The 15648-nt window shown below is 36.7% G+C and overlaps 1 protein-coding gene across 7 annotated transcripts in view; it reads left to right on the top strand.

The window, feature by feature from the left end:
* The window catches only part of znf532.L (zinc finger protein 532 L homeolog), a 55162-nt gene that overhangs the window by 38252 nt on the left and 1262 nt on the right, over positions 1-15648 (top strand). For all 7 annotated transcript variants that reach the window (XM_018266639.2, XM_041569854.1, XM_018266647.2 and 4 more), the window contains 4 exons: positions 6630-6792; positions 8697-8984; positions 12808-12920; positions 14369-14516. In XM_018266639.2, coding sequence (XP_018122128.1) covers positions 6630-6792; positions 8697-8984; positions 12808-12920; positions 14369-14516 — 712 coding nt within the window. The remainder of the gene's footprint in view (positions 1-6629; positions 6793-8696; positions 8985-12807; positions 12921-14368; positions 14517-15648) is intronic.

Raw genomic sequence — 15648 nt, 5'->3', positions numbered from 1 at the left:
TTACATTATCTATCAGGTTGGCAAAAAATGTATTAAAAAAAAAAATAGAATTTGTAAAACTCGGTGAATAGGATCGCCCCTGAAAACTCTAATCGAATTTGAAATCGAGTTTTTTTCTCAAAAGAAACTCAAATGTCACGAAGGCTGTAAACAACACCAAATTGATCCAAATTGACTAAAACAGCTATTCGGCAGGTTTTAGGTGGCGAATAGTTGAAGTTCAAGTTCTTAAAGGGCCAGAGTATGATCAATCTCGACACCAAATTAGAATTTTTTAAAAAACACGAATTGAATTTGAACAATTCCCTAGTCGAATTTGAGAGTTTTGGCCATAAAAAAAAAACTCGAAAATTCGAATTTGAAGTTAGAATTTTCAATTCAACCCTTAATAAATCTGCCTGATAATGTACATTAATATTTTGAAGAGTAGTTATTTAGGGGCAGATTTTTCAAGTAAAGAGATCTTTTTTTAACTCCCATAAGGTCTAAATTCGAATAAAAAAGACCAACCGAAATTTATTAAAAAAATCAAAGTTTTTTTTTTTCAATTTGAAGTATTTAAAAAAAAACCATTGATTTTCCAAATGACTCCAAATAGATTTTAGGATGTCCCCCATAGGCTAAAACATCAATTTGGCAGGTTTTAGTTTCCGAATGGTCATGATAAATTTTAATATTCGAATTTTCAAATTTTTTTCAAATTCTAATTGAATTTGCACTGTTCCCTCGTCGAAGTACACAAAATATCTTGAAATTTGATTTTTTAATTCAACCCTTGATAAATCTGCCCCTTACTGTCAGTATCACTTTAGCAGTCCCTGATAAAGGGGTGGTTCACCTTTACCTTAAAGGGGTGGTTCATCTTTAGGGTAACTTTTAGTATGTTACAGGATGGACTATTCTAAGCAACTTTTCAAAATGATATAAATTCACACCTGTATGAGGCCACAATAAAAATGTCGTCAATTCCAGGACAGCTGAAAATATGGAGACGTAAAATCAGGGTTCTTCTGTATAACTTTTTCTGACTATAGATCCCCGTTAATGCCCTGTTAAGTGCTTCGTTAGAATATCTTCTCTGTACAGATTGAAGTGTAGGTTTGTAACTGTGTAGGTTCCAGTAATTGTTGTTCATGCAAATCACCCTGAATTACCTGCCCCGTTTGAGGATAGGTTATCCTCTTGAATACATGCATTGTCATTTTAATCGCAGTTCAGCAGAAATGGGACAAATACTGTTAAAAAAGGGCCTAAAAACAGAAATACTTAAAGTGATACTGTCATGGGAAAACATGTTTTTTTCCAAAACACATCAGTTAATAGTGCTACTCCAGCAGAATTCTGCACTGAATCCATTTCTCAAAAGAGGAAACAGATTTTTTTATAAACAATTTTGAAATCTGACATGGGGCTAGACATTTTCAGTTTCCCAGCTGCCCCAGTCATGTGACTTGTGCCTGCACTTTAAGATGGAACTACTTTCTGGCAGGCTGTTATTTATCCTATTTAATGTTACTGAATCAGTCTCAGTGGGACTTGGCTTTTACTATTGAGCGCTGTTCTTAGATCTACCAGGCAGCTGTTATCTTGTGTTAGGAAGCCGCTATCTGGTTACCTTCCTATTGTTCTGTTGTTAGGCTGCTGGGGGGGGAGAAAGGGAGGGGGGTGATATCACTCCAACTTGAAGTACAGCAGTAAAGAGTGACTGAAGGTTATCAGAACACAAGTCACATGACTGGGGGCACCTGGGAAACTGACAACATGTCTAGCCCATATCAGATTTCAAAATTGAATATAACAAAATCTGTTTGCTCTTTTGAAAAATGGATTTCAGTGCAGAATTCTGCTGGAGCAGCACTATTAACTGTTCTTTTAAAAACATGTTTTCCCATGACAGTATCCCTTTAAAGAAGAACTAACCCCCCCAGTAACAAAATCCCCCCTTTACTGGCTGCAGTTGTCCCCTCCCCACACTGTGCATTAGTCAAAAAGTTGCCCCTGGAAAAACCTTGACCCTAAAATTCAGAGCAGTGCAGCAGAGCTCCCCGGCACCATCTTTTGCCTGTTCGCATTCTTTCAGGTCTGTTCACAGACACAAAGCCTGCGTAGTTGGGCCTAGTCAGAAATCTGCTTCTACGCATTCTCCCACAGGCTTAGCGCCGGCGGTGAGACCAGAAGAGAATGCGAACGGGCAGAAGATGGTCCCAGGGGGATTATATTTAAAATTTCTTATTTAAGTATGATGAAGCTTATATACAATTTTCTTGTTCGCAATAGTTTCCCTTTAAGAATATTTTCTGCAGCTCTTTATTGTTTTAACATTTAGTAGAGCCGTGGGTTTCTTTCTCCATGTAATGATTGTTTCCCTTGTGTTTTTATTGTGCTACTCACACATCAGAGCAAATTAACCGATTCAAAGGAAGAACTGGCAGGTGTGGAGACAATGTGAAACTACATCTTTCTCACCAAATAACATTTATACATCTAGATTGTTCTAGAAGGAAATGGGGATATTCATTTTCCCCTGCTTTACTATCAGGAGAGAAACTACTGAGAGGCAAAGAACCTTCCTTTATCCTTTTCTTTCCTTTAGACACTTGTAGTTCCAGCTGTTTCGGCTGAAAATGACAGCGGGGAAAAAGTACAATAAGGCCTCAGTTCAGTACAGTAAATATAAATAAGTCTTGTAAATAACTTATAATACAGGTACAGGATCCGTTAACCCAGCTACGATTCACGGAAAAGTTGTCTCCAATATAATCCAATAATTAAAATTTTCAAAAATAATTTCCTTTTTCTCTATACAGGTATGGGACCTGTTATCCAGAATGCTCGGGACCTGCGGTTTTCTGGATAATGGATCTTTCTGTAATTTGGTCTTCATGCCTTAAGTCTACTAGAAATTAATTTAAACATAAAATAAACCCAATAGGCTGGTTTTGCTTCCAATAAGGATTAATTATATCTTAGTTGGGATCAAGTACAAGCTCCTGTTTTATTATTACAGAGAAAAAGGAAATCATTTTTAAAAATTTGGATTATTTGGATTATAATGGAGACAACTTTTCCGTGAATCGTAGCTGGGTTAACGGATCCTATACCTGTATTATAAGTTATTTACAGGACTTATTTAGAGTCTATGGGAGACAGCCATGCCGTAATTCGGAGCTTTCTGGATATCGGGTTTCCGGATAAGGGATCCTATAAATGTATTAATAAAACAGTACCTTGTACTTGATCCAAACTAAAATATAATGATTTCTTATTGGAAGCAAAACAATCCTATTAGATTTAATTCATGTTTAAATAATTTTTAGTAGACCTAAGGTAAGAAGACCCAAATTGTGTAAAGATCCGTTATCCCGAAACCCCCAGGTCCCGAGCCTTCTGGATAACCTATTCTCTCTCTATTTAGACGCTGCATTAAAGCAAGACACAACTACTGTTAATTTTTTGGCAGGAAGTAAAAATAGCCACGTGAGTTCCAAAAAATATACTCCTCCGTGCAAGTTCAAAAAGTTGCAATAATTTTCTTTCAGAAGGATTACATATTGTTTTCATATATAAGTAAACGCTCTAAGGCCACTTACACAAGGGAAACACATGTAAGAACCCTTATTTTGACAAATGTATCCACTCCCCACATTTGTCAGCTTGCTCTAAATAAATGGGTTAATATTTATTATTATGTAGAGAGTGATATTCTGTGACAATTTTTAATTGGTTTTAATTTTTTATTATTTGTGGTTTTTGAGCTTTTTATTCAGCAGCTCTCCAGTTTGTAATTTCAGCAATCTGGTTGCTAGGATCCAAATTACCCTAGCAACCATGCACTGATTTGAACAAGAGACTGGAATATGAATAGGAAAAGCCGGAATAGAAAAAAGTAGCAATATTAATTCATCTGTAGCCATACAAAGCATTTACTTTTTAGATGGGGTCAGTGACCCCCATTTGAAAGCTGGAAAGAGTCAGAAGAAGAAGGCAAATAATTCAAAAACTATAAAAAAAATAATTATTAAGATTAAGACCAGTTTAAAAGTTGCTTAGAATCGGTCATCCAATAACATACTAATGGGGTTATTTATCAAAGTCCGAATTTATCTCAATATTTTCTGCTACAAACTCCGATCAAATCCGCTCGGGTTTTTTTTACGCTTATTTATTATAACATTTTCCCGAAAATTTGCTTTGTGGTAAAAAATCTGATTTTCACGTTTTTTTTGGAATTCTCATCCGAAAACTCTGAAAACTTCGGGGTATTGCACACAACCCAGCGCACATCAAAAAATCATTGCGACTTCTCCCATTGACTTGTATGCAACCTCGACAGGTCTGAGATGCCGGATTTTCAGATTCAGACTTTTCCATCCTCGGGGTTTAATAGATTCCTAAAATTTGTGATTTTTTTAAAAGTCCGATTTTATAAAAAATAAACATGAATTTTTCGTGATTTTTGCATTCGGAGTTTAGTAAAAAAAAAACCTAAAAGTTAACTTAAAGGCGAACCACCCCTTTAATATTATTCTAAATAAGCTGGCGTGGAGTGATTAATAAATGTGTAATGCCCTAGACTGCTACTCTCAAAAAAGAGAAAGAAATAAAAGGGTGGGCGCCATACATTATTGTATTGTCATAAAACTGCAAAGTGCATTGTGCTGTTTTGCTGCAGCAAATATAAAAGGGTTTGCCTGGTCCTTTCTCTACTTGCAAACTTACTTATTTTCAGCATTTACACACAACATAAAAAAAGTCAAACCAGTATTGAGCCCAGTGGGCTGTGTTTTGTTTGTAACCTCTATCTTGAAACTGAAATGAACTGCCAAAGGCAGGAAGACTTCTATTAAGTTCAGCTTTTCACCATCACACAACTCTGATTACGTTTTATCCCAGCAATAGGAAAAGATGAAATGGGTATATAGTAAGGAACAAAACGTAAAATAAATATAAACTACAATTAAATATGTGTTGTGCACCTGCTTAGATAGTGAGGAAATGAAAAAGGCACGCAATGGAAACAAAAACAAGGTGATTAATAACACATGCTTTTCAATACAGAGCTACGTGATACTATTTCCAGGACATAAATATATAGAAAAGGATTATGAACAAATTAGTTTCAGGTTTGCTGACCTTATTCATGAAGCATGTATCTTATTCATGAAATGTGCTACGTTGACTGAATGGGTCCTTCATATAGGTACATAATTAATTTGGGTTGTGAAGGGACAGCAGTTCATCAAGGGCATCTGCTTCAAATACCACCAGTACATTTGTGTATATATATATATATATATATATATATATATATATATATATATATTTTTTTTTTTATCCAGAAACCCATTATGCAGAAAGCTCCAAATTAAGGAAAGGCTATCATCTCCCATAGACTCAATTTTATACAAATAATCCCATATTTTAAAAATGATTTCATTTTTCTTTGTAATAATAGTAACTTGTTCTTGATCCCAACTCAGATATAATTTAGCCTTATTGGAAGCAAAACCAGCCTATTGGGTTTATTTAATATTTAAATGATTTTCTAGTAGACAAAGGGATTCTGTCATGATTTTTATGATGTTGTTTTTATTTCTAAGTTACACTGTTTACACTGCAAATAATACTCTACACAATATAAAATTTCATTATTGAATCAGCAAGTGTATTTTTTTAGTTGTAATATTGGTGTGTAGGTGCATCTCAGGTCATTTTGCCTGGTGTGCTTTCAGAAACAGCCAGCACTTTAGGATGGAACTGCTTTGTGGCAGGCTGTTGTTTCTTCTACTCAATGTAACTGAATGTGTCTCAGTGGGACCTGGATTTTACTATTGAGTGTTGTTCTTAGATCTACCAGGCAGCTGTTATCTTGTGTTAGGGAGCTGCTATCTGGTTACCTTCCCATTGTTCTGTTGTTTGGCTGCTGGGGGGGGGAAGGGAGGGGGTGATATCACTCCAACTTACAGTACAGCAGTAAAGAGTAAATGAAGTTTATCAGAGCACAACTCACATGACTGGGGGCAGCTGGGAAACTGACAATATGTCTAGCCCCATGTCAGACTTCAAAATTAAATATAAAAAAAATCAGTTCGCTCTTTTGAGAAATGGATTTCAGTGCAGAATTCTGCTGGAGCAGCACTATTTTGAATAAAAAAATGTTCCCGTGACAGTATCCCCCACGCCCCCCAGCCGCAAAGTACTCTCTTTGCCGGCATCCCCACCTCCCGTGCATACCTTTTCCTGAGTGACTGGGGTCAGGGAGGGAGGTAAGGAAAGGGAGTGCCAGGTTTTTTCCCTGTGTCCCGCCGGCCCAGTCCGACCCTGCATACCTAACTGTAGCTGTTGAGCCTTGGATATAATGCTTGTCCAAGAAATCATCCAAGTCATTATTAAAGGCATTTATAGAACAATTTCAAGCCACAACCCCCCCTGCCCTCCACATGAAGAACCATTTGTGCTCCTTCTAATGAAAGTTCTGTTCCTCAAGTCTACAGGGGTGGACTCTGGTCTTTAATATTATCTATGTGAACAAGATCCCTTTCTATGTGTTCTCTATCGCATAATGCATAAATTATTGCAACTATGTATTCCTCAGAAACCAAGTTACTAAACTATATTTTGTTTTCCAGAATTATCTACAAGTGTTCTATGTGTGACACAGTATTCACCCTGCAGCCTTTGCTGTTCCGCCATTTCGATCAGCATCTAGAACACCAGAAAGTTTCTGTATTCAAGTGTCCGGACTGTTCGCTGCTTTATGCACAGAAACAGTTGATGATGGACCACATTAAGGTAAGGTGAAGTTGGTCTGGTGTGACTCAAATTGGAAGATGAGTTTAATCGCATTTAATCTCACCAACTTTGTGACACTTTTTCCTTTGAGGATTGTTGAGTAAACGGTGGTGAGCCCATCCTAGGTATGCAAAGAAGAGAAAAAGGGGGGGAGCACTCACGAACCTGTTGATGTGTGTCCACTGTGCTGCACGTGAAGAACGCTCCCTATGCGTTTAACCTCCAACGAAATCTTTAGCAAACACGGAGCACCAGCGAATTAAAAACATCCATTTATTAGAAATGCATTAAAATATGAGAACAGAGCGTAGTGAGCTTGACAGCTTTGACGCGTTTCGTGGATAACCCACTTCCTTAAAAAGTTAAATTGTATCAACTCATGTGAGTATTTAAAAGCACAATACCACACCCCTTCTAAAAACATTAACCCTATCGTGGGTAAAACCACACGATCAAATGCAAAAGCAAAAACAAAGGAAGTGTGCCACTGACATGCATGTTAATCAGTAAACAATTACATAGATCTTGCATATTACATGTTAGACGGACAATATATCTTATAACTATAATTACAACCAAAACTGACTTAGTTAAATTAGTTAAACAGAATGAGATACCACTAACTAAAAAATACCAACATTAATATCTTTATATAATAAATTAGATGTAAATTAAGTGTAAATTAAACATGAATAAATAACCAACAAAAGTTAATTAATTTGTAAATTCATCAGCAAGCCAAACATTGTCCGAAATCTGTAGGGAATCAGAAACATGGGAGGAAATCAAAAAAAGCAAGTTAATTCCCAATCTCGATTGAGTCCTCTATGAGTATTTATGGTCCTCAACTCAAAAATCCAGTAGGTCTCTAACCTAGACAGAGTCTTATCCCTATCACCTCTTCTAATGTTGAATCTTGGACTGTCAATAATTTGAAAAGTAATATCTAAGACTCCACCATGACATTCTATAATATGTTTAGCGATAGCCGATTTTTTGTCGCCTCTATCAACTGCTGACAGATGTTCCAAGAACCTGATTCCAGCACGTCGTATGGTCTTACCTACATACTGTGTGCCGCAAGTACAGGTAGCGAGATAAACAACACATTTAGAGCAACAGTTATAGTATTGGTTAACTGGATATTGTTTCTTAGTATTTGTACTGCTGAAACTTGTAGTAACATTAAGTAATGCTAAAGATTTCATCCTAGGTATGGCAACATAACATAGCTCTACCTCTGCTAGAAAAGATGGTGTTCCCAGTATATATCATGTCTTCTAATGTAATCTGGCTGTAATGCTGGATAAAGGAGGTAAACCGGGTATTGTAATAAAATCGAACTGGTTGCTATGGGTTACAAGAACAAACGCTAATGTTCATCTTTATTACATGACCCTGAAGGTTTTAAAAGTATAGGAGTAGCTGGAAGTTGCTTCAGCATAAAAAAACACCATTCATAATACGGTAGTGTTGTGGGGGTACCCTGTTCTTCCCCTTCATCATTACAGTATACTTTCTGGAATCCCATTACTAAAACCTCTTAGAATCACTTGTCCGTCCCTAAACCCTCTAGGAACCCCTACTCATCATTTCTCCTATATTAACCACCCCACCCGGGAAACACTACTGCTCCGCATTTGCTCTTACCTCCAGGTAAACCCTTGAGAAAATCACAACCATACATTTTTTTTAGAAGGATTTTTAGGGTTGGGGAAAGAGGAACAACTGAAAGTGTTTTGTTTTTGAATGAGTCTCAGTCAAGGCAAGATATTTTTTAAGAATCATTATTTTTAGACAATATGGGGTAAATTTCTATATTTCAATCCTAGTGTATGGGTTATTTAAAAAAAATACTGCTCAGTTCAACATTTGAATGTGCCGTTTTTTGACTTTATTTGCAGTCTATGCATGGGACGCTGAAGAGTGTTGAAGGTCCTCCAAAGCTTGGTGTAAACTTGCCCCTGAGCACTAAGCCAACAACCCAGAATTCGACTAGTCCAAGCAAGGAAGATCCAAAACAAGTGAGCAAGATGGAGAAATCAGAGAAAAAAAACATCTCCCCCAATAAGAATTCTGACTCGGTAGTGGTCAAGAAAGCCTCAAATGCAGGCTGGACCTGCTGGGACTGTGAACAGCTGTTCAACCAGCGAGATGTCTATATATCACACATGCGGAAAGAACACGGGAAGGTATGGGAATCACATTATCTTTTGTAGTAAAAATACTGTTTCGTGGGCAGACAGGCTCTCCCTGTGAACTCCATTTGCTGCTCTTTTCATGGCTTCAAGGCCCTGCCTCTGCTTCTCTTTCACTGGAGTGAGCCGTGCCAATTATATGGAACCAATTATCCAGAATGCTCAGGACCTGGGATTTCTGGATAAGGGATCTTTTTTCTGGATCCTAATGCCGTAAATCTACTGAAAAAAAATAATTTAAACATTAATTAAACCCAATAGGCTGGCTTTGCCTTTAATAAGGATTAATTATATTTTAGTTGGGAGTAAAGGATAAGTAAACCTTAAAAATAAGTCAATGTAAAATGAATGAGGGTGCTTGTCTAAGCACTACAATGTACATTCATTATTTATTTATTGGTAATTCCAAGATATTATCATGTACTGTTAAAAAGAATGAAATTTGTTACAACAGCGCCACCTGCTGGTCATTTTCCCACCAGTCTGACGACCAAGTAGTCAAGGAAGTTGTCAGGAGAAAGAAAGAGGCTGCTCTGAAGTTCTTCTGCTTAGGAAAAATAGAAACCTTTCTCAAATCTTTCCTAAGCAGAAGAACATCAGAGCAGCCTCTTTCTTTCTTCTAACAACTTCCTTGACTACTTGGTGGTCAGACTGGTGGGAAAATGGCCAGCAGGTGGCGCTGTTGTAACAACATTCATTCATTTTAACAGTACATGATAATATCTTGGAATTACAAATAAATACATAATTTATTAACAATAAATGCATGCTTTAATAACTTGGCATTTTAAAATAATAAATAATGAATGTACATTACAAACGTGCTTACAATAGCACCATCATCACTTTAACATGCACTTATTTTTAAGTTTTACTTATCCTATAAAGTGTACATACCCATTAAATGATTCATTTAACTATTTATGTGTTTTGGTAGTGGCGGGAAGCTGTTTTCAATGATCCTTGAAAGTGTTTACATTTTGGGCCAAATTCAGTTCAATAAAAGAATGAGAATTGTATCATGTGAATTTTATAGTTTTTCCTCATGAAATAAATTGAATCTGGGTCTTTATTTTCAATACTTTTTTCCAATACTGCCAACCATCCAGTGAAATGAGTGAAAAGTTTCCTTTGTATATTAAAGGGGTTGTTCACCTTTAAATTAACATTACGTATGGTGTAGAGAGTGATATTCTGAGACTGGTTTTCATTTTTTATTATTTGTAGTTTTCGCTAAAAATATTTAGCTTTTTATTCAGCAGCTCTCCAGTCAGCAGTCTGGTTGCTAGGGTCCAAATTAACCTAGCAACCATGCACTGATTTGAATAATAGACTGGAATATGAATTGGAGAGGCCTGAATGGAAAGACGAGCAATAACAATACATGTGTAGCCTTACGGAGCATTTGCTTTTTTAGATGGGGTCAGTGATCCCCATTTGAAATCTGCAAAGAGTCAGAAGAAGAAGGCAAATAATTCAAAAAATAAAAAAATTAAGGCCAATTGAAAAGTTTCTGCGTTAAAAGTTAACTTAAAGGTAAACCACCTCTTTAATAGGGACATTATATTACGTATAATATGTTAACAAGAGCTAAGGCAAAGTTGCCAAGGACCCATTATGTGCCTTTTTAATGCCGTAGCATCTTTTGTGACACCTTTCGAACTACATTTTCCTTTTTCACGTTTTCATTTTTTCAGTAATTCGAAGCTATGAATATTTAAAAGAGAAGCCGAAATTAAGAGCTGTCTGACACTCTGATTATGAACTTGCTGGCACATGCGGAATAAAACCAGAGAGCAATTTCTCTCTGAATATCATGCGATTTTGCACACATTTTGGAATATACAAGTTTACTTAGCAGTCGGGCAGCAGCTCACAGTAAAATATATATATATATATATATATATATATATATAGTCAACTACAAGAGATCCTCTGCACTCAACCCATTATCAATATATTTAAGACAGAGACATTTTGTGCATACTGCTAATAAAAAATGCCTTACCCTTTAAACAACACAGGGATTGTTTGTCCATATATTGCAATATATTTAAGCTGGCCAACTACGTCAAAGTCATCCCATATCTGGCCAGTCCTACGCTTAATTTTCATCTGATTCATTAAGAATTCAATTGCTTAATTATACATTTTACAAAGGGACTAAGTTTTACCTGCAACTTACTAGCTGCTTTCAAAGTAAAACTCTCAAACTTGGCTGCCCCTTTTATTAGACACCAGTGGGATCACCTGACCATAGCTGGGAGGGGTGGGAGCTACAATATGGAGCTGGTCACTGCTCCTGTATAAACTATAACAAACAAGGGAAAGTTGTGCTCACCACTATTTTTTAAAACCATTAGGCGGGGGTGCAATGAGGGTGTGACCACAAAATACATATAGTCAACTACAAGAGATCCTCTGCACTCAACCCATTATCAGTATATTTAAGACAGAGACATTTTGTGCATACTGCTACTAAAAAATGTCTTACCCTTTAAACAACACAGGGATTGTTTGTCCATATATTGCAATATATTTAAGCTGAACAACTACGTCAAAGTCATCCCATATCTGGCCAGTCCTACGCTTAATTTTCATCTGATTCATTAAGAATTCAATTGCTTAATTATACATTTTACAAAGGGACTAAGTTTTACCTGCAACTTATTAGCTGCTTTCAAAGTAAAACTCTCAAAGAGTAAGTTGCAGGTAAAACTTAGTCCCTTTGTAAAATGTATAATGAAGCAATTGAAATCTTAATGAATCAGATGAAAATTAAGCGTAGGACTGGCCAGATATGGGATGACTTTGACGTAGTTGGCCAGCTTAAATATATTGCAATATATGGACAAACAATCCCTGTGTTGTTTAAAGGGTAAGGCATTTTTTAGTAGCAGTATGCACAAAATGTCTCTGTCTTAAATATATTGATAATGGGTTGAGTGCAGAGGACCTCTTGTAGTTGACTATATGTATTTTCTGGTCACACCCTCATTGCACCCCTGCCTAATGGTTTTAAAAAATAGTGGTGAGCACAACTTTCCCTTGTTTGTTATAGTTTATACAGGAGCAGTGACCAGCTCCATGTTGTAGCTCCCACCCCTCCCAGCTATAGTCAGGTGATCCCACTGGTGTCTAATAAAAGGGGCAGCCAAGTTTGAGAGTTTTACTTTGAAAGCAGCAAGTAAGTTGCAGGTAAAACTTAGTCCCTTTGTAAAATGTATAATTAAGCAATTGAATTCTTAATGAATCAGATGAAAATTAAGCATAGGACTGGCCAGATATGGGATGACTTTGACGTAGTTGGCCAGCTTAAATATATTGCAATATATGGACAAACAATCCCTGTGTTGTTTAAAGGGTAAGGCATTTTTTATTAGCAGTATGCACAAAATGTCACTGTCTTAAATATATTGATAATGGGTTGAGTGCAGAGGACTCTTGTAGTTGACTATATGTATTTTGTGGTCACACCCTCATTGCACCCCCGCCTAATGGTTTTAAAAAATAGCGGTGAGCACAACTTTCCCTTGTTTGTTATATATATATATATATATATATATATATATATATATATATATATATATATGGGTCCATCTTGCAACTGTATACTCATTATTGATCGAGCACCCATAATTAAACTTACTGGATTTAGTGCGGATACTTGGGACTGTTTTACACGCAATGAATTTGCCGTTTTGCTGAACCTTATAACACTGCTTAGTGTAGTTATTTCTCTATGTTTCTATTCTTTCACCCATACATGATTACATTACAGTTTTACTTCAGTTTGGAATGTCTTGTATCTCTCTAGCAAATGAAGAAGCACCCGTGCCGTCAGTGCGACAAGTCTTTCAGTTCTTCTCACAGTCTGTGTCGGCACAACCGTATCAAACACAAAGGCATCAGGAAAGTCTATACCTGCACGTAAGTTCTGTATAAGTATTAGCACATATGTGGCGAGTCCAAGGGGATAGAAAAACTGCTGCTTAATCAAACAGATTTAGTTGGACTCCAACTCTGGCAAACTTCAATATTTTAGCAAGGGTTAAGGCATGCTGAGTGCTATAAAGCTGGCCATACATATGGAGATATGCCCAAGTTATGGTGGGCAATATCGGGCTAATCCGATTCATGACAGCCAGTGGATCAAGGACTGCATCAATGTACCGATACGGTCCTTGATTCAACGGGATTTTTAAGGCCGGCCGATCGACGTCTGGTCTACTTTAGGACAGATATTGATTGGGAAAGCCCGTAGGCTGGCCCCATACACTGGGCAATAAACTGACAGCTTATATCTACCCGTGTATGGGGGACTTTATTTTTAAAGGAGGGCAGTTTCAACATGAGTGCAATGAATAAGGTTTTTTGCCTATTGTTTTCATTTCTTGAGCTAAATAGAGAACTTCAAGATACTCTGTGTTTGCTCCTTTCAAGGTAGATAATTAGATCAGCAATGCATAGCTAATCCCCCCTGCATAATATACTCAAAACTGTCACAATAAAAGAGGTAAGGGAGGGGGTTATATATTAGTAATTTAATTATCTACCTTGCAAGGACCAAACATGGAGTAGCTTTAGTTTTCCTGTTTGCCCTATTTAGTTCAAGCAATATAGATTTTTTGTTATAGGCAAAAGGTATGCTAAGCACAAATCCTATTAATTACAATACTATAGCAATATAATATACTGCCCCATTAAAGTAACATCACTCAACATTCACAATGAATGCAAGAGAATCTTCCAATAGCATAACTGCACCTGACCTGTATAAATTGGCCACATGTTCTTTGCTCTTGCAAATGGAGCTGGAAGCATTAAACGCAACTTTTCTTGCACCAAACCACTAAACAAACCTGCATTTGTGGGTAGGTGGCAAAGGCCCTATACCCGGGTGGCCATGAATGGATAGGCAGGAGACCTGACAGACGTTTGACTCTCCCACCTTGTATAAAAATAATAGTTTTACAAGCAGGGAGGGTAAATCACCACAAATACTCGTCCTGCTTAGTAATAGGTTATTTGTTGGTGAACGTGAAACGTGAGTTGCAATTGCAGCTGAAACCAGTATCTGTTTATGCCTTTCGGATTTCTGGCAACAACAGTAAAGCAGAAACCAGATCTGTTAATCAGATAGCTTGTGCTAAATGGTTTCAGGGGTCAGAACTAGGAGTGCAGAGAATAATATACAGACTGATACTGCTGTTAATTGCAATTACACTTACACATAACTTTAAAACCATTGCACATAATGCATATTGGGAAGTTGCTTAGAATTGTCTTTATTTCATTATGTAGAAAAAAGTGCTATGCTCTGCAAATCACCACCTTTTATCATTGTCAGTATTAAACAAGCCTATGTCTCCTTTTAGGCATTGCCCCGACTCAAAAAGGGTGTTTGCCAAACGGATTTTGTTAGAAAAGCATATCCAGCTAATGCATGGCATCAAGCACCTCAATGTTAAAGAAACCCCAGAGGAGCCGGCTGCAGAGCCTGCGGAGCACAAAAAGGGACCAAAGGTACATTTCATATACGAAAAAATTATGTATTATTTCAAGTGGAATTTCTGATATAATATCACTGTATAATACACAAAAGCCATGAATAAATTATATCCTTACAAATGGTGAGTACTGATGTCATCAGTTATAAACGGTGAGTTCTGATGTCATTTCTGTCACAAGATTCACTGAAACTTGTGTATTATAATAAATAAAGTACCCCCTGTTGCAAAATATGAGGATATTAGAAGTTAACTCGAAATTCCATTTTATCTGGTCATGAAATTCCTCGGTAACTTATAATATCCTTATAATTTACAAGAGGGGGTACTTTATTCACTATATTATTGAGTGTGGTGTATAAATACAAAGGTGCATGCCAATACATCAATAATATTATATTCACTTATTTTTATGGTTTACTTATCCTTTAAGTGCACAAATGCTGCAAAAAAAAGCCCTCTAGTGACCAAAAGAGGTAACTATGTAATGTACTTGCACCATTTAATATTAAAACAAAGTAAATTTATTGAAGCATATTAAAAGTTCTTTAATCCCCACAGAAATAGCCTAATACGTTTCATGCTTACCCAGGACTTAAGCATAGGCCTATGATTAAGTGCTGGGTAAGCATGAAACACGTTAGGCTATTTCTGTGGGGATTAAATTACTTTGAATACACAGGCCCGTGAGTACCTATATGGTAAATACAACCCTGGGTAGAGTGCAAATTGCAAAAAATATGGCAACCTTGCACCTAATTATTGCATTCAGCACCATGCGCCGCCATTTGTAAATGAACCCTCTGGACTCTAAAAAAATAAGTAAAATAACTTCTAGTGTATATTATAAGGAAATGAAAAGTCATGTAACCCATCTATGGTCAAAGAAATCCCTATTGGTTTCTAATCCCCTTATACCTAAAAACAATTTATCGAGAACTCTGGGTTGGTTTAATGGTCTATGACAGCGGTTCCCAACCTTTTGCCGCAGGGACCGGTTTCAAGCAAGACCATTTTTTGAAGGACCGGAGAGAGGGGGGGGGGGTTGTCCTATAATAAAACACAAATTAGTCACAGTGCATATATAATTTAATTATTACATATATAATGCAAATTTAATGATTACATTTTATATTATGCACTTCATT

This window comes from Xenopus laevis, chromosome 1L (assembly GCF_017654675.1).
Source record: "Xenopus laevis strain J_2021 chromosome 1L, Xenopus_laevis_v10.1, whole genome shotgun sequence".
Taxonomy (NCBI): domain Eukaryota; kingdom Metazoa; phylum Chordata; class Amphibia; order Anura; family Pipidae; genus Xenopus; species Xenopus laevis.
This window is presented reverse-complemented; position numbering and strand designations above follow the sequence as displayed.